Genomic DNA, 24,233 nt, shown 5'->3' with positions numbered 1-24,233 from the left:
CACCGCGTGCTCGCACCACCAAGGCATTGCACACACATCATCCTTCTCCTCTCAGTATGCAAGCAAAGGCAATGGCTGCAGCTCCGGCAGGGCTCTGTCTTCTGCATGCTGGTGCAGCTTGAATAGGCCAGTGCCAGTGGGCATTGGGATTCCCATGATGATGGACTCCGAAACACCTGCACAAGTTGTATTCCACTGAGCCTGCCTTGCATGCTCTTCCACGTGTGTCTTGCATGCATGCATGTTTAATGGTCTCTGGGCAGTGCAACAGTACATGCATCCAAAAGAAGAGCACAGCTCGGGGAAGGCACGGCACCAGTGATGTCATCAGTACGGCCGTGAAGTGCGGCGTCAAACAGGTGGTCCGTGGTCTTCTCAAAAGAGGCCAGCATGAGCACGCTGTCCTTCATCTTGGCTATGCCAAACCTGGTGATGCCCAGCACCTCGCCCTGTAATGTACAAACGACATCTTATCCTTGTCTTTACTACACAAGCAGCTTCCTAATCCATGCGCATGGCCCTGGGGCCATGCGCACCAGACCTTTTTGGAAGGCTCTCAGAACGGCCCAAGTTGCAACCTCAGCTTCTATTGGAGGAATTTATGCTCACACTCATACTTGACATACCAAATGTGGGATCAAACATCTCCAAGTCCAAAAAGTAGGGCCCATGCTATTTCAACACCTGCTCAGACATGAGCCCAACGCGCAACTTGACAGGATATCCAGCACAATGCACAGGCAAAGCACCCCCTTCTGCACAATTTTTGATTGAGCACAGGTGAACATGTAAGGGCGCAGCGAGCGGGGAGAAAGTCTTCCCTTCCCCGGAACAGCACCTTGTAGGTCATGCAGTCGGCGAGGAGCATGGTGTGGCGGGCGTCGATGGTCATGCCGTGAGAGGACATGGTGGTCTGGATCTCGGTCATGATCTTGGTGCGAGCTGCCTCGATGCCCAGCACGCGCTCCGTCTCCATCACATGGTTGGTGGCCGTGCGGCAGCCGTCCACGCCCAGCGTCCCCATCACCGCTGTCAGGTCCATGCCCTCCACGCCCAGCGAGTACCTGGCCAGCCCAAGAGGCAACCATCACGCTTTTGAAGGGGTACCCACTGAACAGCAGCCAAGCACAAATGCAGTTGATTTATAGCATATGAGGGGCATCAACAGCAATGATGTTCTTCAGCGTGCACCAAAAAGGGCATGCTCTCCTCATGCTACACCCAAGATATCCAGAAAAGTAGTCGTTGTTTATCCCTTTACAATCAAATGCAGGCCCCATTCTTGCACTACAACACCTCAGCAACGACTCTGGCATACTTATGAGGTAAGGTTGAAGGTAGCAACAGTGTTGCGAGACCTCTGCCGACTGCAAGGAAACAAGCGAGAGAGCAGGCACGCACTTGCAGGTCTTCTCGTCGAAGGTGACAACGGCGCGTTCCACGGAGGCGATGCCTGCGACGATGACGTGGGGCAGCGCGGTCATGAGGTTGTGCAGCGCAAAGCCCATGCCCACCTGCGACACCTTCTCGTCCCCTGACAACCGAACCTCCAGCGCATCTCCCGACCGCACCCTGTGGAGTTGGAACCCTCAACACCCTCTCACCAGGGGCCTCGATAAATAATAGTATATTCTTGTGCTGGTTGGCAAAGCCGCCTGCTGCTCTCACGGCAACATGCCTTGCGGAATGGAGACCTCTGTGCCGATGAATTCTGGAACCCATGAAGACATCCAGCTTAGTAGGTCGATGCCGCCTGACAGCAGCACAGCAACAGGCAAAGCCAAACACAGGTTCCAGAGAGTTCCAGTTTGTAAGCCTGTTCCTCCCAGGAACCCAGGGGCGGAAAGGGGTGGGACAGGAGCGCACGTGATGTGGGGCGCCTTGACCTTGAGCTTGGAGGCCACTATGGCGTCTCGCACGGTGTGCGCGTTGATGTCTAGCTGCAGCGCCTGGATCACAACCTTGTCCAGCCGGATCTCCACAAACGCGCCGACCTGCACGCCCAGGGCCGCCACCTCAGTGTCATTTTGCGCCTGAATTAGAAATCAATCTCGTTCTTGTGCGCTGTGTGCCGCCGAGCACGCAGCCCCCACTGTCGAAGCCAGCGTGCGAGGCCAGAGGGCCTTCAACAGCACCGCAGCTTGCAGCGGATGTCTCAAATTTCTCTAATTGTAATTAGAGATGCTGTTCCTGGCCGATAGAGGCAAGGTGCGTCAAGGGGGTAAGCTGCATGGCAGGCTGCCACATATGCTGCCCCTTGATGGACTTGTCAGATCCAAGCAGAATCCAAGGGCAAATGCTCGGTGATTATACCTCCCCTCACCAGCCAGGAACCCATTACAAATGAGAAAAGGAGTTGAGAGGGCCTGCACTAGGCAGCACCTGGTGTGTGAGGGAGGGCTTGAGCACGGCGCGGATGCGCTTGGCGACCTGGCCCAGAGCGGTGCGCTCCAGCCGCGCCTTCACCATGCGCGCCGCCGCCTCGCTGTTGGCAACCTCCAGCGTCACCTGCAACAACATGCGCAAACACCGTCTACGAATCACCCGCCGACAGCCCGAATTCAAGGGTGGTTGGACAACGGCTTAACGCACTGTGCAAGCATCCGGGTACATGCTGCTCCTGGAGAAAGATCAGAGAGCTGGGTGATCTGTGTCTCATCAGAGAGCAACGCCCGCAGCGAGTTCTGCCTCTGTTCAAACCACGCTTGCGGCACCTGCTTTGAATTAACGAATTGTGAATTCCTTGAGCACAGCGGTGGAGAATGAAAAGAGCGGGCGCGCACGTTCATGACGGGGGTGGAGATGTTTTTGGAGGCGTTGATAATCTCCTTGATGCGCGGCACGCCCTGTGTGACGTTCATGCTGGCCACTCCCGCAAAGTGAAACGTCTTGAGCGTCATCTGCGTGCCGGGCTCACCGATGCTCTGCGCACCAAACGCGCCCACAGTCGACCCTGCACACACGTGCACCGCCACCATCCTCATAAACAGATTGCACAACACTCAGGTCTACTTGCATATCCCATCAAGAATTTTTGTTCCTTTCCAAATCTGTGCAAGACACAGGCCTTGGCCAATTTGATGCTACTAAAGAATTTTTCAAGTGTCCCTGTTCTTTCACAACATTCAGGGGTCTCAAGAAGTTTTTGCTCCATTTCCATCTTACAAAGCACGCCAAGCGGACTGCTGAGTAGTCATCACAAACATGGGGCGTATGTGCATGATGAGCAAAGGACAGCACCGGGGTCCATGCGTTTGGCCTCGTAGCGCCGTGCGCACAGGCGCAGGAACTCGCGCAGCTCTGCAGCAGTGATGCTCTGCGCCGCAGCGGCCGCCTCCGGCGCCCGCGGCCCCCTGTCGTCCATCGGCAGGCTCAGCTTCTGCCGCACCGCCCGCCAACTCTTCACCTGCAGCAATCACCAAGGACCGGTCATGGCTGAAACAAGTTTGACCATTTCAAATGTGCATCTTCTGCACTGCACTTTTTGTGTGAACTGAAAAAACATATAAAAAAATTCGTGCATTGAAGTATTTAAAATGAACTGAACAAGTGCAAGAGCTGCAATATGATCAGGTGATGGATATCTGGCAACTACATTGTGCACATCCCCGCCAGGAGCATGGACAGCCACCTGTATTTGGAGGAAGACCTGCAGGTCGGCCTGGAAGGCCGCGCTGCAGAATACAGACCCCTGCGCAAGGTCATTCTCTTGCAGCAAGCCTTCTATGAGCGCCTCCATGTCGGTCGGCAGAGGCACATCCCAGTCGTCTGCACCAAACAGCATACGTGTAAGACCCCCAACCATACTTCAGCTTACTCTGCGTGAATAGAAATCATTGGGTGTTCTTCACCTTGCATTCCAGTGACATCAGACAGTGCAAAATAGGGATGTGATGTTGCTGTGTCCATGCATTTTAATGGGCGGGCCAGCAGGCGCACCGTCCTCCATGGCGTTCTCTGGCAGCTGCGGCCGTCGAGGCGTTGTGGCATGCACTACAGACAGCGAGCGGGTCAGGTCAACTGGCTTGCCCTCCTGCGCCTCCATGGCCACAGGGTCCAGCCCGTCATCCCCGTACGTCAGCTGCACGATGCCTCCCGCCGAGTTCCTCACCTGTAATTCCAGCAGTCAAAGTTCAGGAGGACCATAGCACCCACATGGCTCTCGCACCCTTTGATCAGGCACATGGCGGACGTGACACAAACATCCCAGGCTCTGCCTCGAGAATCTTCTGGGATCATCGCCTCCTTGCAGGCCACCAACACGCTTTCAACTGCAGCAGCAGGATGTGAGCATCATCCAATTCTCTGCTGCTGCCGGGTTGAAGTCACATGGCTTTGGCAAAGTGGATCTGGATGCACCGTGGAGTCGTAGTGAGTGTAGAGGTCCTCCAGGGACTTCATGAGGCGGCGACTCATGTAGCCGGTCTCGGCGGTCTTCACGGCCGTGTCCACCAGGCCCTCGCGCCCGGCCATGGTGTGGAAGAAGAATTCTGTCGGAGACAGGCCGCTGTAGAAGCTCGCTGCCACAAACCCCTTCCCCTCCGGCGTCCTGAGATCATGCACGCAGCCCACTGCAACAACTAATACCATCTAGGAAACCACCCCAGTAAAATATAGTTTCTATAGACAGGCGGTCTTTTACAGCAGCGATCTCTAGTATGCTCCAAGGCAGCGTTTCCATCCAGCTCAGGCAGGAAAACATCGGAGGTTCAGGATATAGGACGCAATCACAAGAGGGCAGCTCACCTGTCGCCGGGCGGGAAGTGGGGCAGGGTGCGATCCTTGAAGCCGTCGGGGCAACGGCGGCCGGAGACGGACTGCTGCCCCACACAGGCCACCATCTGCGCAATGTTGATGGGCGACCCCTTGCTGCCGCACTGGCTCATAATCAGCGGCGAGTTGTGGTGTTGCAGCGTCTTCATGCACACCTGCACACCCATCAATCCATCCCTCACATGCCCATTCCAGAAGCTCCAAGCATGCCACAGCTGCGCTGTCAATATGGATGTTCCATAGGGTCCAATCATGTCACAGCTGCCCTATGAACACGTATGCCGTGCCCTGGAACTTGGGACAAAGGAAGGCAAGTCACCAGGTGCCACAGGTGAATACAAATGGTCAGGGTGTCAGGCAAGCGCGCACATCGGAGGCTGTGTTCCGAATGCGGTTGAGCACGCCCATGACGGACTGTTCCAAGCTCTGCTCTTCGTTGCAGCCCGCCAGCAGGGCCAGCTTGCCGCTCTTGTACTCCGCTATCTTATCCTGCGGCCCGATAGATTTAATGTCAGCCAGCAGAAAAATGATGGCAATCCTGCTCTTCTTCGAGTAAGAAGCACGTTTTTGCTCCATTGTAAGAAGCTCTGGTGAAGCCTATCCATCTGTGTTTCTCTATATCCGGATGGTTGTGCGCTTGTCGCTGTACAGGAGAAGTAGAGGGGTTGACCTGACACTCCTGGTAGGAGGAGTCGATGGTGGCCTGCTTCTCCTGCAGCAGGCGCAGCGCGGGTGTGACGTCGTCCACGCCGATGGAGAAGCCGTGCTCGCCGATGAAGCGCGCGCTCAGCTTTGACAGCCGCCGCATCACTGCTCCCGCAGCTTCAGAAGAGAAGTCGTTCGCCAGCACCTGGTCATGCAAACGGATGTTCAAAACCTCCTGGAAGGTCCAGCTACGCACCAACAAAGACGAAGGTCACCTAAAGAACAGCAGGCTGTGTGTCAACCCATTGACTCTCCTGGTGATATGCTTGGCTTCAGAGCAGGTGTCCACTTGCATGTACTGTAAAGTGAACCAGAGAGTTCTGCCAGGATGTCCAGGGTTGGCACGGAGCCCTGTTCACTCGTCCTGTAGAATATGTATTGCCTTCTTCATGCGGAGCTTGCGCTGTGGCTTTTTTAATTGAATCAGAACGATCCCTAAGGTCACAGGGGTCGCTCTTGTAGAAATACAAGAGAAGGTGAAGGGCGGTGCCTGGAAGAGGCCGGACTTGTTGCCGCCACCGAGGGTGACCTTGCCGAGGCGGCCGCACATGAGCGTGCTGTTCTGGAACACCACAAAGCCGTCGCGTGGGCACATCACGCCGCTCCCTTTCAGGTACGTCTTCTCCGCCGTCTCAAGGTTCACCAGAAGCCTGCGCCAGAGCGCAATTGCAAGTGAGTGCTTTGCACATGTTCCTAAGTAATGCCCAGGCACTGTTCTTGCATGAGCTGGTGGCAGAATGCTTGACAGAAACTCATGTGGCTTGAGAAGGTGAGGTCAAAGTACTGGATCCAGCAATGTAACCTGGGAAGAATTCTGGTGACTTGATAGGAGTCTTCAAGGCCAGGGGAATTTTGTGACGTCCATGCAACATACTTGGCATGCAAGCAGGGGCTGAAAATTTCGACAGCCAAGCCTTACCGGGTGAGGGAGTTGGGCCGGATGAGCATGGAAAAGAGCTGCTTGCCGGTCCACAGCTCCAGGGGCTTCAGCAGCGCCGGCTGCGGCAGATCTACGGCATCCATGCCGTCACCCATGAAGCAGGCCAACTGCGCCACCTGCGTCCGGCTGTAGAAGCGGTCCTTGCTCGTCAGCAGGAATGCCGACGTGAGGAAGTCCTGCAAGCCACCAACACTCTTGCTCATGTCTCGGTACACAGTACCACAAGAGTCATGCATCAGACTCTTGCTCATGTCTCGGTACACAGTACCACAAGAGTCATGCATCAGACATTTGCAGTCAGACAAAAACTTGTCATCATGCGTGCTGCATGTGTGGCCTTGTGCCAAACAAATATCTAAGATGTGCTCTTAACGTGGACTTGCAAGGTGTGAAGATAGCAGAACTGCTGCAAAATTCCTGGATGGAGATTGGAGGGATAATGGGCAGGAGCCTGGCGCACCTGGGTGGCGGCAATGAGGATCTCGCCGGACTTGGGCGTGCACAGGTTGCGCATGACGCCCATGAGCTCGGAGGCCTCTGCGCGCGCCTCCTCCGTCTGCGGCACGTGCACGTTCATCTCGTCCCCGTCAAAGTCCGCGTTGTAGGGGTTGCACACGCACTCGTTGAAGCGGAATGTCCTGCAGAAACATGATAGCTTCAGAGGCATCTTGGCATCGGACCATGACATGACAGGTGGCAGATCAAGTAATTGCAGGTTTGGGTGAGATGACGGAACTGGAGGTGTGGTCGGCAAGAGTGGCACCTCCAGGGCATGATCCTGGCGCGGTGCGCCATGATGGACATCCTGTGCAGCGAGGGCTGCCGGTTGAACAGCACGATGTCCCCATCGCGCAGGTGCCTCTCCACCACATCGCCAATCTGCACACACCAGTGCAGCGCAGGGTCAGCAGCAGACGACGTCCGAGGACAAGCCCTGATCACCCTTCTGTACGATAGCTCTGTGCATCTCCAATGAGAATTGCAGATTTTATTTCTGCCTTAGGAAGGAATCATGCTCTGATCTGACTGCCAGGTCCTACTTGCCTTGAGCTCGGCAGCTGTCCTGCGGCGGTCGCCATACTTGAGGGACTTGCGGGCGCCGTCCTTTGCCACCAGCACAAAGTTTGCGCCCGGCCACACACCAGGGCCTGCGTCGTGAAAATTCCACTCTCTTGGTCTCGGTTCAGAAGCCAATGATACAGCAAAGTATAGTAGCATTGTAAATTGGTTGGTCAAATTTAAGCGAACAGGCAACATCTGCAGGAGCCCAAGAGAATAATCAACCATCCTCAGGCGCAGATTTGGGCGCAGGCACACCGTTCATGATGCATTTCTGGAGGCGGCTTATGTTGTGGCTGGTGACGCGCTCTGGGAAGGTGAGAATGACGGCCACATGCATGGGAATGCCGACCTCATTGATCGCCAGGTTGGGGTCTGGCGAGATGACCGTGCGCCCAGAGAAGTCCACGCGCTTGCCGGACAGGTTGCCTCGGAAGCGCCCCTGCTTCCCCTTCAGCCGCTGCACAAAACCCCTGCGCTCCCCAAGCACCACTGCATTAGTACTGTATCAGCGTCTCGTGACTTCTGAACCTCCCCGTCTCTGCACCCATGGGAGGCACCCTTGCACTTTACAAATGGACAGCAAAAGATATGGTCGTCTGATGTCAGCAATGGGAGAACTTGGTGCTCTATAACAAACCTTATCTGCCACATGAGCACCCCCCATTTGAGGAAAAGGGAGAACACAGGTGAAATTATAGGGGCTGCGGCGCGCCTGAGGGGCTTGGTGTTGGGCTGGTTGGCCTGGGAGAGGCCAGGAACGTCGGAGTTGATGTACATGGCGCAGTTGACCTGCAGGAAGTCCCAGCTGTCCACCAGCTTGTCCGCCTGCAGGCCCAGGTGCAGCGCCTCGCGCAGCCCATTGTTGGTGTCGATGATGTTCTGCGGACATCAGCGCACATGCACCCTCACATTGTCTGTACATCTGCCTGCATGTGCTGCAGTACGGCAGCCATAGGAATGGAGCGACAGAGCCGCTGCAGCCCACAGTGTGCAAGAGTCCTCAACTCTGATCTCCCACGGCATCTGTGCTGGATCCTATTGTTACATGTCAGAAGATTTCTGGTTTCCGGATTTTATACCTTTGTGGACTTGCAAGATGTGCTCCTATCTACACTGCACACCACGTCACCAACCAAGCTTTTAAATAATCAAAAGCGTTGCCAGCCTGTAGTCAACAACATGTATCCCCAGAAGTCCCTCAAAGCACTCCTCTCACTGAGCCAACCTGTTGTACGCCAGCAATATGTGAGATAGATACCATAAGCACAGTATTTAGTATGGGGCCGCACCATGAGCTTCATGGTGATGTCGTCCTCATTGGTGCCGCCGCCGCTGTCCATCTCGACAGAGGGGCGGATGCACACAGGCGGCACCGGCAGATGCGTCATGATAAGGTGCTCTGGGCGGCCCGCCAGATCCAGCAGCTCGCAGGCCTCGTCCGTGATCGCTGAGAACAGCGCCAGCACCCTGATTGGGTTCAGATCGTCCCCAACCTGAAGCCACGACCACAATGACATTGTTGTCTATGACGCTCGCAAGGCGCCATCAAGCAGTAAAGAGGTAGGAGTGGTAGGAAGTATACATAGGCAAGATTTTGGCAGCAGTGTTGTTGAGAGGCAAGGTCCTACGATATTGTGAAAGGCAACGAGGCGGGAATTTGCTTGGAGGGAATTTTGATATTGCGAGCGGGATTGCAAGTCAACCTTGTGCAGGCAGTGCTTCATCTGCTCGTTGTGGAGGACGGCCTCATCAAACTCTGCAGCATACTCCTCATGCTCCTTGATGTTCCGCGCATACTTGTCGTGAAAGAGCTTCAGCCCACCCGGCACCTTCCTGCACCAAGTGCCAATTGCAATTCAAGACAACTTGCCCGTAGTGTACTATACAGAGGAATGGAGGCAAAAACAGATGCATATGGTCGGTGCAAAGCACATGCCTGACAACTCCGTTGGTGGAGCCACAGTGAGTGCATTGGCGCACGCGCTTGCATTTCTCTGCCACGCGCTTGAACAGCCCTGCCCTGGCCACCCGCTCCAGCCTTGGGTTCCTGCGTTCACAAGATCACGATGGAAATCTGTGTGCAAAGTGCTCATTGCAAGGGCCTCCCTTTACCCATTTGACGTCCCGCGGAATTGTGCAAGACCCACTTGGCTGAAGAGCCAGCATTTTGAACTACAAATTTTTGCTGACGAGAGGTTGCGACGGCACCTGAACAGGCGCAGGAACCTGCGATAGTCCTCTTCTGGCAGCAGGATGCTCGAGCAGGTCTTGCAGATGCACTGCAGCGTTGTGAGCGTGCTCTTCAGGTACCCAATGTGGAATACCGGCAGCCACAGCTTGATGTAGCCTGCACGGCCACGAGAGGCAACTATATTTTGACATTGTCCTTTGACTCGTCATTGCAGAGGTGCAATGCGCTCCCAGCCAAGTAGAGCTAAAATTGAGGCTAGGACTTTTCAGGGCATAAGATGCTCACCAAAGTGGCCAGTGCAATCGGCCAAATTCTGGCCGCAGGTGCTGCACTTGCTTGACCGGTTGCTGACGCCCTGCAAGGCATGAAGCAGTCATACAAGGGTATCAAATCATGCTTGGGAAATGTAATTGACCACAGCCTAGTCTACATACATACCAGCCGGGGGTCCAGCGTGCCGTTGGGTGCTGGCTTCCTCTCTGGCATCTGCATGGCAATGAGTCGTTATGTATCTATGCCCCAACATCTCATCATGACGAGTCACCTTGCAGTCATTAGTCTGTAAAGTGAAATTTTGGTGATCTGTGTTTTTAGCAGCCAGATCACCTTATACAACGACCTCTCGTACACTTGTAGCTCGCTCGCCTTGATGATTTCATCCGGAGACATGACTCCAAATTGAATCTGTTGTCTGCGATGGAAGGACACAAAGTGAATTGAGAATGTGAGCAGACATTACCAGAAGATGGACTTGACATGGAACGTATGCAATGGCGTACATCTTTCTCGGCACATTGGGCTCCCTGTAGGGCTCCTTAGTGCAAACAAGCGGGGCTGCATCGCAGCCCTTCTCCGGCTCTGGCTTCGCCATCCCCAAGAGAAGGGCTCGCCAGTATTCAAACAGACACTTAGCCTTCCCCTCTGGTGCTTTCCTGCTCTGCGATACCACCGGAAGGATACAAGATACTCAAACTACTGTCTACACGCCTTGTCGATGATGTATTCTGCTAAATGTGCAATTTCCTTCAGCCATCATGCTGCCAGCGTGGCGCATGCATGCAGTAGGTCCCTGGACGGGAACGCCGTCGCACTGGTTTGGAGCTGCAGACGAAGCGTTCTCTACCATATGCCACGCGCAGTGCATGACCTTCTAAGTACCAAGGATGCGGTTCGCAGTCCGTGTCTAGACCACTGAAGAGTTTCAAGAAGGATTGCACAGGTTCAGAGTTTCCAATGTGATCCTGCAATCTCGGATTCCAATAGTCTCGGCTGGCAATCTTGGGGGATTTTACGACGAAAGTGCTCATTATAATGACCATCGGGGTAGAGGAGTGGGGCTTCACTCCCCTGTATGCTGTTTTAGCACTGGTTTCGATCTATTTCCTGCTGCGACAAATTGGACTCAGCACGCCTTCTCACAGGTCCATAAATCAATCACGTTGGATACATACTTTCTGTCATGAAAACTTAGCAGCTCAAAATGTCGTTGTTTGCGATGGCGCAGTAGTGTTAGTGCTGAAGTGCCTAGTGCGGAGGTGCCTTTATGTTTGCGATTGCATGCTGCCGTCCTTGACTTCCTTGCCCGGAATATCAGGCTCAAGAAAATACCGAAAGCGATTGTGCTACCATTCATCGGAGACTCGACTCGATTCATCTATGATGGCCCGCGCCTTGGTCGAGAGCGCTTTGGCAAGCTCGGGCCCGTCTGGGAGACTTGGTTTTTTGGGCAGAAAACAGTCGTCGTTGGAAGGCCAGACATGATCAAATGGTGCCTCAACAGAGAGGGTGACCTGCTTGAAGGTAATTGCTGCGATGTTACACATGCTTCTCTTGCTGTGAGAAGTGAACTGTACCTACTTTCCTCCGTTTACTACTAGTTGCAATCGTGATGTCAACAGCTGCAGAACGATTACGCCTCTCCTGGCAAAATGCATCCATGCTGCAACCCAGCGGTGCGCTGATTGCTTGGTGTGGTTGGTGGCGCAGCAAACTGGCCCACGTCGACCAAGGTGCTTCTGGGGCGTCATGCGGTGGCAGTGGTGACGGGCCCGCACCACCTGCAGCTGCGCAAGATTCTGCGCCCGGCCTTCAGCGTCAGCTCTGTCAACGACCTGGTGCCGCGCATGGCCGCCATTGCGCGGCGGTGCTGCGACAAGTGGGCCGCCGAGGGGCGCGGCAAGGGCCTGCTCCATGCCAAGGAGTTTACCTTCTCGGTGAGTGGGCCACTATTTGCTTCTTTATTGAAAAGAGAACCGAAGGGGCAGGACATGCCAACGTCTTGCCCAACCTGACTATCTCTTGTGTCATGATATGAATGTGAATGCAAGGGTGATATGACATCTGTACCATTCCACCGAGGTGCATATTGACCTTCACATAGCAGCACACATCTGCAGCCTTCTGACATTTCCTCCCAGTTCCAATCTCCCATTTGCTGAGAAGTATTTGGGGCGCAGATCGCACTGGACATCATGCTGGGGTTTGATGAATTACTGCTGACTGCAGAGACGATTCAGAAATGCACCGATGCTTTCCACTTGTGGAATGAAGGCCTCTTCAGCTTCCCCATCAACGTGCCCGGCACAGGTGTCCACCTGGCCAATCTAGTGACCCCCAAGCACAGAAGACCTCGTATGCTTGTGTGTAATTTCTATTGACAGGCTCCATTAGATTCCGATCCATGTGTGAGCTTTGCAGCATTCCACAGTGCCCTCGAAGGCAAGAAGGTTCTGATGGGCTACTTGGACCAGAACCTGAAGATTATGAGGGAGAAAAAGCGCAGGTGCGCTATTTCACCACAATGCCCCTTGGAAGGCGCATTACTCCATCTGAAATGATATGGCACAGTATTGTATGCACAGTTTATTGCGTGACCATTGCTCTCAACGGGGTGATTGATTCGACTGTCCAGGGGGACTGCAGCGGCGGACAAGGGTGAGCAGGTGTCCTGCGCAGAGGGGCTGCTGGATATAAAGGATGAGGAAGGCAACTGCCTGACTGACGACGAACTCAAGGTGCATAAAATGCTAGGCAGTAATTTAGTAGACCACCGGACCGCCCACCTGGTTTGCTGTCATTGCAGCTGTTCAATCAATCAGATCTGCGAACATGCTGCAACATTGAGCTGCCCAACATAGGAAGAGCTCAGGAATGTGTGTAGCTCCCTGGCAGGACCTGTTCATGACCCTGCTGTTTGCCGGTCATGACACATCGGCGTCGGCCACTATGCGGCTGTGGTCTGAGATCGCGCGCCACCCGCACATTTGGGACAAAATCATTGCAGAACAGCAGCAGGTGACACCTTCGCCCTCACAGTGCCCCCATCCCTGCACCTTACTGCCCCTCACTGTAGACCTCCGAGTGCAGGGGCTGTCTTTTATGGTAACACCATTGGGTTGATTTATATGTATTTTCTGGACTCTGCATCTAAGTTCGGCATGCAGTATCGCTACTATCTGTACATACTACAGCTTATGATAATGAAACAGGTCAAGAATTAAACATGGTCTTCAGTAAATGATCTGCATCACATGTCATGCAGGTATGCTTGGGTTCTGATGCTCACCAACCAGTTCAAGTCCCCTGCTGACCTCCGCATTAAGGGGTGCACTCAAAGAAAGTGTTGCACTTTTAAGTGTGTGAATGACAGGTGGCCGCAGAGCACGGCCCGGAGATCGACGGTGCAGCAGTCAAGGCAATGACATACACGGAGGCCGTCGTGCGCGAGATCCTGCGGTTGCACCCCATTGCCGGCGGTACCTTCCGCCGCGCGCTGCAGGACTTCGACCTATTCGGTTATTACGTCCCCAAGGTCGCGCCCGTTCCTCACAAGCTGCCAATCATTCCGGCTTCCCATGCTCGTGAAACCTCGCCGCCACATGTTTGCAAGTCTAGGGTTGAATTGCTGTGAGAAGGAGGTGGGTTGCGCCTACTTTTGATGAGCTGATTTGAAGCGGGCAAGCGTTTCTGCAGATATGACTTTTTTAGTCAGATATGGGACAATGTGTCACGAGAGCAAAATAGGAAGATCTGCGAACCTGCCTCGAACCCTCTGGAAATCAAGGTGTCACCCAGTTTTACTGGCTTCTTCTTAAGAGCATCTGCATGCATGCAGATAAAGAGCTTTTACTGCACATGCATGCAGGGGCGCACGGTGTTGCTGTTTCTGGGCTATGCGATGGAGATCGATGAGCGCTGGGCCGGGGAGGCCGGTGAGAGGGCGCCCTTGAGCTTCTGCCCCGAGCGCTGGCTGGACGAGGCCGGGCAGAAGACGGGCGCCTGGATGCCCTTCGGCGGCGGCCCTCGCATGTGCCTCGGCTACCTGCTCGCCATTGCTGAGCTGAAGGTCAGTTTCCTGGTTTTTTTATGGTATCTCATGCCTATTTATTACTGGCAGGGACAGGCAGGCGCAGCCTCATTGGGTGCAGTTGAGCCTTGGAGCTCAAAGGTCCTCCCTTTGGGCTGCTGAGCAACCCCTGCTCTGGTCCTACTTTTCTGACTAAGTGATATCCTGCCAAAAGCAAATGCAGCATGGGCGGATCTGCAGTAAAGCTTTTGTCAGGACCATTGGACTCTGTCAGCAGACGCCCTGAGTAGGGAACGCTCCAAGCGCACATGGCGGGGATGGAGCGCAGAGAAATGATCACTTTTCCTTCAAGCCCGGGCCAGAGGGTGTCTGTTTGCCTCCTCCGATGGCGTGCAGGTCATGAGCACGATGGCCCAGCATTTTGCTCGCAGGGTATTGGCTATGGTGCATCCCCCTCTGCTCGTTGTTCTCACATGCGGTCACATGGGCGCAGGTGCTGCTGGCAGTGATGGCGCGTGGATATGAGTGGCGCCCAGTGGATGTCAACGAGCCCTTCAGCTTCTTCCCTGTGGGCGGCCACCCCGTCAATGGCCTGCCCATGGACATCATCAAGCTCCCAAAGCTGCGCACCGAGTAGTGCGACGCTTGACTTGACGGACAAGCAAAAACGCACGCATCAAATGCATAAGAAATAGAATTCCAGGGAACGGCAAGACCTATTACACGCAGTTATAGAGTCAGGAGAAGTTGCGCTGATTGTCAAAGTTGAGGTTGAGGGTTGAGTGGTGAAATAGATTTGTTGGACACTTCATTCATTTACCTAGATTCTGGAGCTTCTGAACACGCCATGGCCGATTGCATTGTAGCACTGCAAATTGCACATTTGCTTCTAGTGTGATCATTGAGCAAGCTGCTGGTCGAATTACTGTGATGCACTACCGTCAGTTCAGTGTCGACAGTGCTGATTCTGAACATTCATCGGAACTTGCAAGAGCTCCTTAGCTCATTTGCATGTGCTCTCATGCAATTTGTGATCCTGACATGCACCTGACAGCCGCTGGCATAAGAGGGCTGCCAAAGTGATTGTTTGCATGTTGATTGCATGAATGTCTTGTTTACATGCAAAATCTTTTGTGCAAATATGCCAACACAAAGTTAATTAAGTGCATGCCTGCTATTTCTAGGCTTTGTCCAAAGACTTTCCATGGCGTCCAAGAATACTGTGACTGTGAGCTTGTGGTGCCTCTCTGTGCGACTCCCTTCTGAGCTCTGCAGCTGTCATTGCAATTGCTTTGAGGATATCGATATCGCACTGCTTGTTTGGAAAGGTGTAGCTATAGCCCCTTACATGCACGGCATGCAGATATCGTTGACATCATGTTGTACTTGCACCAAGTGTGAAACCCTAAACCAAAACCCCTAAAATATCGGCTGTTTGCATGATGAAACCCGCAGAGCAATCCATGCACCTCGAGCCTGACTGGAAGCTTCCTTGAAGCTACTTATGTTTCTCAAAAATCAAGATACCTTAAAGTGCCATGAGCTGGTCAATGAGGGGCTGCAAACACTGCGCCATAAGCTCCATGCCAACAGCACTGGGGTGCAGGCCGTCCGGCATACGTTCTGGGAGGATCTGCAGAAGCCATGCAAAGCAGTCATGTCTGTGCCTCGATTGTTGGCCCAGCCCTTATTCAACAGGAAGAGCGCGAGCATACTCGTTTCCTGAACAGAGCCGAGAGTCCTCGCTCTCAATCCACTAAAAATTTGCAAATGAGTGAAACAAAGCAGAAGAATCTGAACCATGCAAGGCTCAGGGACGAAGCAGTGCTCACCGTGCCATTATGCAGCAGCATAGGACCGCAGTTCAAATAATGCACCATGTCGTCCTGGCTGGCATACTGCGCCAGTGCTGCATTGACGAATGCAATGCTCGGCGAGTATCTGCTGGGCCAGGTATAGCGGCGCGCTTCATCCTCCCAGCCCCGGGGCAGGATTCCCATGGCGATGACCTGGCTTGAAGGGTTGCTGTCCCTCAAGAAGCGCAACACATCCAGCGTCCTGCAGGAAGGCAACTGGACGATCACCGTCTAATCCGCCTTGCTGGATATTACTCTCAAAGGTTGTGTCTCTTTCTCTCTCAGCAGCTTGCAACGGGTCATGCATAGCCCTGACAGCATGGGGAGACCGTGATTTGGCTGTTGACCGGTTGAAGCTGCAAGGGCCAAGGAACTCAAGAAGGCAGCAAGGAAGATTGCAACCTGGTCGCGACTCCATCAGCTGCGACTGTGCTGTTCACCAGGTCTCCATGGGAGCAGGCAAGATCATTTGTCCCGATGAGCACGACAATCACTCGAGGCTGGTTGTGCAAAAACAAATTTCCATTCTCTAGTCGCCACATCAAGTGTCCAACTTGATCACCTGGGGCAAGAAACCATGAATTCCTTCAGACTATTTTGATTAGCAAACTTCCTTGCAGCCACAAATGCGGACCAGTGCAGGTTGGGATATTGATCAGGACAAATCAGTTCACATGATAGCGTGGGTGACGGTTCTTACATGACACCCCCAGGACCTCGGCTCTGTACCTGGACTGGAAGTATTTCTCAAAGACGGCGGGTGATCCGGCACACCTAGCAGTGAGACTGCCAAGCGCTGTACCCCGCCATGACTCTGTGATGGAGTCCCCATAGAAGACCAGGTCCACTCCCTGTGCAACAACACCCCACGCATGTCCTGCATTGAGTTATTTATCAAGGTCCCCAGAATCTCAGGAAGGTGCGGCAGGTGACGAGACTTTTAGGAGATGCCATGCATAGCATTGTGGCTGGCCAGTCTCACCTGCCCCTGATCGGCCCCTGTCACCTCCGTTGCAAGGTTTTGGAAATAGGCATTCGCGAGAGGATCCGTCCTCTGGTATGGCATGGGTGCAACACCAGGACAGCTGCACCAGTTTATGTAAGATGCCTGAATTTGTTTGCTTCTGTGCCATCTGTGAATCCCCCACCACAGTCCTCCCGAAAGAACAAGCGCTACCACTAAAATGCAGGGCAGCAGCCATGCCACACATGTCAGGAATCGTCTCCTTTTCAGACGATCTATCTGCAGCTCCTCAGCACTTTGATCTGCTGATGCTGGCACTATAGGCTCCTTTTCATTGGTCGACTCGTCTTCAAGGTCCATGGAGCTGCTTTTGAAGAGTGGAGATAGGACTTCTATAACACAAAAAACGCAGTATCTGCTATCAACGCTATTTACTGGCAAAATAAAGCCCAGGACGAGGTAACGGTTGACAAGGTTCAAGAGTTCAGCAGTAGGCGAGAGTCGCCTTGCACTAGAGGACGATGAAACAGTGCAATGGCCAGAAGGTTCTTCTTCTGATTTCCAAAGATCAAGCGGTATCTTGTCTGTCTTTAGGAAAAATTCCTCCTTGGCCTGCGATCACAGATCTGGCCTTGTTGACTCAACCTTGGACGGGTTCCGAAACCTTGACTTCCTTGGACGGCGTTGACCCGAACTCTGGATAAAATTTGATCGTTCCTTGCTTCTCAGTTCATCTTTCGATGCCTCAGCAAGAGTGCACTTATATTCACACCGAGTATCACTTCGCTTAATCATGAACTAAATTTAAAGGTAGATGCCAAGCACCTGCCAGGTACTTTCAAAGTTCAGGGAAAGGCGCAGGCGGTCAGCACAAGGGGCAATGCAGTCAGCAGAGGCAACCTAGATGATTAATACAAGTCTGCCACGCGGTCGTACGAATATCAAAGCAAACTCTGCTGCAAAGCTAGCGCAGCTGCTAGCCGACAGTCAAACTACCAATCCAGTCAGCAGTTCCACATGTGCGCACTGTACAGTGCGATGTCAACATCATCGTCGGCCCCAAAAATGTGGTGCATTGTGGGCACTGTCTTCCATGAGGCTGTCCACCACTGGGGACAGACACTGCGCAAAGAGCTCCATGCCGTCGGCATTTGGGTGCAGCGCGTCCGGCATGAGCTCCGGGTGAATCTGCGCAACAGGAAGAAGCAGGTGAAGCCTCAAGGTCCTGGGCCAGGATTCCGGCAGACAGCAGATAAGCAGTGCTTATTAAGCACCATCTGTGGCGCCATACACAAGTGTGCGTCTGATGGCCTTTGTCCAGATTTTCAAGCTGCTCGTCCAGAGCGTCCTGCACTCTCACCTTGCCATCCGGCAGCAGGGCCGGCCCACAGTCCAGGTAGGTGACAGCATCGTCCTGGGCGGCAAAGTCTTTCAGCGCCCGGTTGACCACGTCTATGCCGCCCTTGTACATGCTGGGCCAGTCATAGACATGCCATGCATCCGTCCAACCGCGAGGCAGCACAGCCAGCGCTATGATGTGCGCTCCTGGATTGTTTACCCTGAAAAATTGTAATACAGCCAATGTCCTGCGCAGCACGCAGGGCTGCCTGTAGTCTGTCGCATATCAATTGCGTGTGGAGACGCCCCCTTAAAGTCTAGACATGAGAGGTGGTGGGCTGATAAGAAGTGCAGCGCCGTTCATTCAAGCGGTGGATGGGGATCTGGAGACAAAGGCAGACCTCTCAGCTGCGCCCTTGGCTGACTTCTTAATGCCAGCAGCGCCCCCCAGGCAGGAGGCAGCGCCCAGGTCATTTGTGCCTATCATGACCACACTCAAGCGGGGCTGGCTGTGCGTGTACAGCTGCCCATTCTGCAACCGCCACATCAGGTGGGCAGCCTGATCGCCTGCACCACAACTATCGACCTACCTCAATTTTCTCCTTTCAGAGCACCATCTTCTGAAATGTGCAATGGCCAAGAGATGTGATGTCGACAAGGGCTACTGCAAGAGCTGCGCACCGCCAACGGCCAGGACCTCTGCCTTGTATTTGGATCCAAAGTATTTGCCAAATACCTCGGGGACACCCTCACACCGGCTGCATGGCCTGCCCATGTCTGTGCCCCGCCATGTCTCTGTGATGCTGTCCCCATAAAACAGCAACTCGAAGCCCTGCACCCCGGGTGCAAGCCTCAGGCAAGCATGCAATGCTGATCATAATAATGCATGCTGCAAATTCACATGCAAGGATGCAATGTTGATGGCACTGCAGAGGTCCTTTACCTTCCCTGCATCAGCTCTTGCTACTTCCTTGAATAGCTTTTGGTTGTATGCTATACACCATGGTTCTGGTCGAGGACTGGGGACTAGTACAGGTCCAGGACAGGCGCAAAGCCTTGTACGCCTACAGAATTGCTGTGTATGTGTCACACAGAACCATGTTACAACCAGAATGGTCCACGAGGAGCGCCAGAACCACCACCATGCTCTTTCTCGTGGCGACAGCATATAATGAGAATGCAACCCAGCAATGGGAATTTTCACACACGCCTCATTATCATTACAACAGGATGAGAGTCAAAGTCAAAGGCTCGCAAATCAGGAGCAGTGTCCTACGAAATTGTATCCATCTTGTACTGGGCCTGCTCGTCACCAATTCCGCGGGGATAGGACGGTAGCAAATAAAAGACCCCCAATGTAAATTGAACCTTTTAGGCACCTTAGCTTATATCAGATGGACTAGCATTTTCAGAGGAGGAACTTTCTTGGATGGGTGATCGAACTGCACAACGGCGTTCCTACATTCTGCCAACTTTGGCATGGGAAATTGGGAGGTGTGCTTTCCATGGAAACAGAGTGCGTTTGCTTGGATCACAACACGCCAGGGTTGATATAAGACATGCCTCTCTCACATGTGCCCTGGGAGTGCCTCAGCCTCCTGTTGCATGCGCATGCGCACGGGCCGTGCGGCACGGCATGCCCTCAGGTTTAAACCTGAAATTTCATAGGAGGTCACCACAAACGGTTTTAGCTGCCAGCTACCAGTGGTACAGCTGCAGTGCAGTGGTCCATGTGGCGAACAGACATCTGATACCCTAGAAGTCTCCACTGCTCTCCCAGATTATTGATACCTACTAGCTAGTGGGCCGACGACATCACCACAGTCATGGCTCATCGGCTTAAGAAGGACAGGAACTAAGATCCCAGACCAGCCATAGCACGCTGCACCGTGCTTTCCATGGCTTGCTCTTTAAAGAATCCGCTGACACGGCTTTTTTACTACTGCTCAACTCCATGACCATAAATTTACCAGTCACACAGACAACACAAGGTCACTGTTATACAAGCATACAGGTGGCATATCACTGCCCAGGGAAGCCACAGGCTGACACAGCAGGAAGGAGCTCCTCTCATAAAATTGCTGCCGGCACGGCAGCGCCAATGGGTGCGCGTATACAGTGACAAGGAGAAATGCTCCAAGTCGATAATGGTACACCAGGCCGGGCCTGGCCTCCCAGATCAGCGCCTTCGCCCCTCCTGGATGTGGGACAGAGCGCCGTCCACAACCGCCTCCTCCTCCAGGAAATCGTGCACTGGCACAGCGATGTGGGTGTCAGGGGCGCCCAGCAGCCGCTTGCCCTCTGCCTCAGGCTGCTCCTCTGTTGCAGGCAGCGCGGCCGGCCGCACCCATCGCTGCACCAACCCAAAGAGGGACTGTTGTCAGGCATGTATGGGGCACCGCCACCGCAGCTTTCCACACAGGTAGATGGCAAGGGAACAATTTGAGACGAGCTCACCAAAGAGACCTTATCAATGTGAGCATCATCCCCTGATTTCCCAATCGCTGCAATTGTTGCCTGAGCTTAGGAGGAAACAGTTCAAGCTGTCCTTGCCACAGGAGCCTGCAGCATGCAGACATTGTGGATGGTGTGCAGTGGCTTGCCTGGGTGAGCAGGATGAGCAGGGGTGATGTGAGGGTGAGCGCGCCGATGATGCCCCACAGCATGCGGCCGTCACACATGCCCAGCTCGCCTGTCTCCTCGCCTGTCTCGCTGTCGCATGCATGCGCATCGGGGCAGTATGCCTGGAGAAGCGCGCCGCTCAGCATGCCTGCACAAGCAGACATTGCACCTGTTTAGTTCTGAACCCATGCTCCTATTCTGATATCCTGTAATCCTGCAGCCCAATGACATTAAAAGGAAATCTGCAGCAAGACAACGATGCCTGCAAATAGGGGAGCCAGCATGCATGGGGGTGCACCTGTTGGCAGCTTGGCAGCAAAGAGCGGGGCGGATGCGAGCGCTGTGAAGATGCCCTCGCGTCCATGTGGCGCCAGTGACATGGAGTAGTCGTACCACCTGGGGCTCCAGATGCTCTCCCCCAGTGACAGCGTGATCACAAACAGGACAGCGCTCCATTCTGCACAATCCGCGATTACACGATTTAGATATGCAGGCAAAGGGCAAAGTAGAAGCACATGCCAACACAGGGCCAGATGAGACAGAGCGAGGGGAAAAGCACAAAAAATGCGCACCGTGGGACGGGAAGGCCACAATCCAGAAGGGCGAGAAGGCACTGAGGTACGATCCGTAGTGTATCATGTCAAAGTGTGCAAAGTTGGTGGTCAGCGCCCCAATTAGGGGAACCATGAAGATGATCATGAAGGGATTTATCCCATACACAAGCCCCACCGGAGCATCGCATCCATAAGCCCTGCAACCAGGAACAGACATCTGAGGGACACTGATCTTAATACGAGCTTGATTCACTTGATTGCACTTGAAATACATGCAATTTCTCTTCCGGAGTGGCGTGCATGCAGATGCTGGTGACCAGCAACGAAGCAGTAGGTGTGCGATTCCAGAGGACCATAAAAATTTGTGGCAAGCATGTGCTTACCTGATGAGGTACTTTGGCAGTGTGGCATCGATGTGCCTGAAGATCTGCTTGAGGTTGACAGTGATCACGCACATGGCCATGAACTTCCAGGTCTCTCTTGACATCAGCACCTCCTGCATGCATTCACTCCGACTCTCTCATTCCAGTTCAGAACGCTGCAAGAACACCGGCAGCAGCAAAATTATGCAAAAATATGCACAGGAGGGGGGCAAACCTTTGCATCAGCGAGGAATGAGACCCAAAACGTTTGCTGGCCCTTGTCAGCGATGGCAATGTCGCTGCTTGGCTCTGTGACTGCAGCTCCTCCATCTCCAATCTTCCTATTGACTTCCTTGGCCTCCATAGCCTACAACACCAATGAATGCATCGGGCAGCTAAAAGCTCCAGTTTCTTCACTGAATTCCGCGATACGGGGAATCAGTCGCTGATGCGCTGATTGCTCCGGCAGCAATTAACATAGATAGACTCGTACATGGAATTTTCAGGGAGCTGAATTCACCTCCAGCAAAGGCTCCTGGCCTCCCTCCTCAACATCATCTGCCTCTGCATGTCCCTTCAGCTTGTGCTGCTTGATAGAATCCACCAGCTCCACTTTGCTTCTCAGGAAGCAGGAGATGATGAGGGCCAGCGTGGAGGTCAGGCAGCCTGCAAGGCACCGCTGACTTTAGCCTTTGGTGCATGCCCAAAAACTGCTCACATTCATCGATTAGGAACCAACCCAGAGACAGCGAGTGATCAGAGACAATGCATCGCAGCGCCCACCCATGAACAGCAACAGACGGCTGCCATCGTTCAGGAAGTGGTTCTCAGGCAGGCTCGCAATGTTGAAGCCATGGCGCAGCTTCACCCGGAACAGGTCCAGCAGTGAAGCGCACAAAAGAGCAGCCACATTCATGAAGCTGCGCAGACAACCTTCACCCCCTCAGGATATGCGGGAATGAAGCATGCAATACAAACCTTATTCAGTGCGCAATCTGCACAGGGCAGTTATCTGTTGAAGAGCAGAGAATCAGGGGCGGCGTACGAGTAGAAGAGCGAGAAGGCAAATCCCCTGTTGCTCTCAGTGGTGTAGCGCTTGATGGCGATGGTCTGAACAGGTGTCCCCAGTGACCCTGCAATGGTCACAGGGCCCAGCAAAGTCCACAGCAGCACCGTCTTGCTGGTTGTGGTCGCCACCACAAACCTGCTCACCAAACAGGCGCTCACCATCTGCCACACAAGAGTGGTCCGGAGTAGGGCAGCAGAAGATTCATGGAACAGCAGTGCCACACCTGCCAGCTATGTTGATGATGTAGCAAACGATCAGCGACCCGCGGAAGCCTGTGCATGCAGACACACCAATGGGTGACCAAAGGACCTGTACAACGAATATGAAGGAAAGCACTCGCAATGCACAGCAGACAAATCGGGACATGCCACCCGCTCCTCACCTATCAGATCAATGACCGGGGAGAAGACGATGCCACAGGCCACCAGAAGAGTTCCCCACAAGCCATAGAGGGTTCCTGCCTGTTACACCAAACTGCAAAGCTCAACAACTGAATCAAAGCCTGCTAAAGCCTGCTGACGCCATATTGCTTGCTCACTGTATCTCTGATGTTGTGACGGTCAACACAGGCCTACCTCGATGTCACCCACTCCAAATTCCTGTGTCAAGTATAGCACAAACAGCAACGACGTGCTGAAGTAATTGAAACTCTCAAGCACCATAAGACTGTAGGTAAGGTACAAGTCCCTGCGCATCACAAGAAATAGTACCTATCATAGTATGGCCAGGACGTCTGACCAGCAAGAAGTCCACTAATAAATCCTTGACTGGATCGTGGCATGCGAGTTTCGATACGCATTACCTTCACGCCGCACAATAATGTTGTGCACTGTGCAGCACTGGGTTGAACAAAGTCAGTACGTAGATGCTGCTCACCTTGGCGAGTCCTTCAGGCTCTTGAAACCATCGCTGCATTGAGAAAGGACGCTGGGTAAAGCTCTGCCAATCATTGCCATATTTGTGACACAGGATATGGACAAAATTGAAAGTGGCTGACTCCCGATAGATTGTTTTGACTGAGTCAGTCCAGGCCACTTCTGACTTCGTCTTTGAATTCCTACATGGCCTCCATCTCTATTTGCAGTTTTTCTTAATGTCTAAGGTGCTCTACGTGCTCCTCATGCTATCCTGCCCATATTCTTGGTTCTCACAACAGCACGAGACAGCGTGTGCATGTGCTACGAGGCCGTGCCCAGATTTGGCATCCTTGCATGCGTGTCATAGAGGCAAAGCCATCGCCATAACATGAAAACAAGGGCTTGTGCGGCTGGACTTGCTGTATTATTTCCTTCCTTCCCATTGCTATAAACTCTGAGTTGCAGATTCAAAATTTTAATGCTATTCGCTTTGAAATGGAAGATCAGTCTGTGCTCGAGCTCTGTGGGACTTGGTGAATCGCCGGCGCCGCCAAGCGGGGGCCCCGGTGGGCTCCGAGCCACTTCCTCACTCAGCAGCTGCTTCTGTACTGCATAGTGCCTAGCAGTAAATCTA

At 53.5% G+C, this 24,233-nt stretch overlaps 5 protein-coding genes across 5 annotated transcripts; 1 reads left to right on the top strand and 4 right to left on the bottom strand.

The window, feature by feature from the left end:
* Nucleotides 1–51: 51 nt before the first annotated feature.
* Nucleotides 52–10,340, bottom strand: COCSUDRAFT_38176 (beta and beta-prime subunits of DNA dependent RNA-polymerase; the record flags this gene model as incomplete). The annotated part of the gene is made up of 28 exons (XM_005644295.1): nucleotides 52–176; nucleotides 317–449; nucleotides 839–1,064; nucleotides 1,402–1,514; nucleotides 1,887–1,994; nucleotides 2,383–2,508; nucleotides 2,784–2,953; nucleotides 3,241–3,406; nucleotides 3,632–3,768; nucleotides 3,940–4,111; nucleotides 4,360–4,549; nucleotides 4,747–4,928; nucleotides 5,143–5,262; nucleotides 5,444–5,623; nucleotides 5,969–6,128; nucleotides 6,398–6,594; nucleotides 6,879–7,056; nucleotides 7,182–7,297; nucleotides 7,463–7,566; nucleotides 7,736–7,950; nucleotides 8,256–8,359; nucleotides 8,770–8,973; nucleotides 9,184–9,309; nucleotides 9,413–9,527; nucleotides 9,689–9,827; nucleotides 9,957–10,026; nucleotides 10,110–10,157; nucleotides 10,278–10,340. 28 exons carry the CDS (start codon nucleotides 10,338–10,340, stop codon nucleotides 52–54), a joined length of 3,987 nt encoding a protein of 1,328 aa, XP_005644352.1.
* A 953-nt stretch (nucleotides 10,341–11,293) lies between these two features.
* COCSUDRAFT_3814 (cytochrome P450) lies at nucleotides 11,294–14,506 on the top strand (the record flags this gene model as incomplete). Its single annotated transcript, XM_005644294.1, has 8 exons — nucleotides 11,294–11,471; nucleotides 11,658–11,884; nucleotides 12,128–12,314; nucleotides 12,594–12,685; nucleotides 12,843–12,965; nucleotides 13,321–13,559; nucleotides 13,890–14,016; nucleotides 14,471–14,506. Coding segments are annotated over 8 exons (1,209 nt in total), but the record flags the coding sequence as incomplete, so codon positions are not given.
* Nucleotides 14,507–15,505: 999 nt separating this feature from the next.
* Nucleotides 15,506–16,899, bottom strand: COCSUDRAFT_58535 (hypothetical protein; the record flags this gene model as incomplete). The annotated part of the gene is made up of 4 exons (XM_005644293.1): nucleotides 15,506–15,610; nucleotides 15,855–16,035; nucleotides 16,563–16,684; nucleotides 16,816–16,899. 4 exons carry the CDS (start codon nucleotides 16,897–16,899, stop codon nucleotides 15,506–15,508), a joined length of 492 nt encoding a protein of 163 aa, XP_005644350.1.
* A 688-nt stretch (nucleotides 16,900–17,587) lies between these two features.
* On the bottom strand, nucleotides 17,588–19,521 carry COCSUDRAFT_67807 (SGNH hydrolase). The gene is made up of 5 exons (XM_005644292.1): nucleotides 19,079–19,521; nucleotides 18,817–18,967; nucleotides 18,537–18,702; nucleotides 18,158–18,383; nucleotides 17,588–17,985 (listed from the first exon to the last, which is right to left on the bottom strand). The coding sequence occupies exons 1-5, from the start codon at nucleotides 19,301–19,303 to the stop codon at nucleotides 17,845–17,847; spliced, it is 909 nt and encodes a 302-aa protein (XP_005644349.1). The 5' UTR covers nucleotides 19,304–19,521; the 3' UTR covers nucleotides 17,588–17,844.
* Nucleotides 19,522–20,314: 793 nt separating this feature from the next.
* COCSUDRAFT_44614 (MFS general substrate transporter) lies at nucleotides 20,315–23,698 on the bottom strand (the record flags this gene model as incomplete). The annotated part of the gene is made up of 14 exons (XM_005644291.1): nucleotides 20,315–20,488; nucleotides 20,593–20,639; nucleotides 20,813–20,905; nucleotides 21,056–21,214; nucleotides 21,330–21,508; nucleotides 21,695–21,807; nucleotides 21,909–22,040; nucleotides 22,194–22,339; nucleotides 22,457–22,593; nucleotides 22,719–22,877; nucleotides 22,966–23,014; nucleotides 23,125–23,203; nucleotides 23,318–23,429; nucleotides 23,619–23,698. The coding sequence occupies 14 exons, from the start codon at nucleotides 23,696–23,698 to the stop codon at nucleotides 20,315–20,317; spliced, it is 1,659 nt and encodes a 552-aa protein (XP_005644348.1).
* Nucleotides 23,699–24,233: the final 535 nt, after the last annotated feature.

This window comes from Coccomyxa subellipsoidea (assembly GCF_000258705.1).
Source record: "Coccomyxa subellipsoidea C-169, whole genome shotgun sequence".
Lineage (NCBI taxonomy): Eukaryota > Viridiplantae > Chlorophyta > Trebouxiophyceae > Coccomyxaceae > Coccomyxa > Coccomyxa subellipsoidea.
Note: the sequence above shows the minus strand (reverse complement) of the source record. Positions and strands in the feature narration are given on the sequence as shown.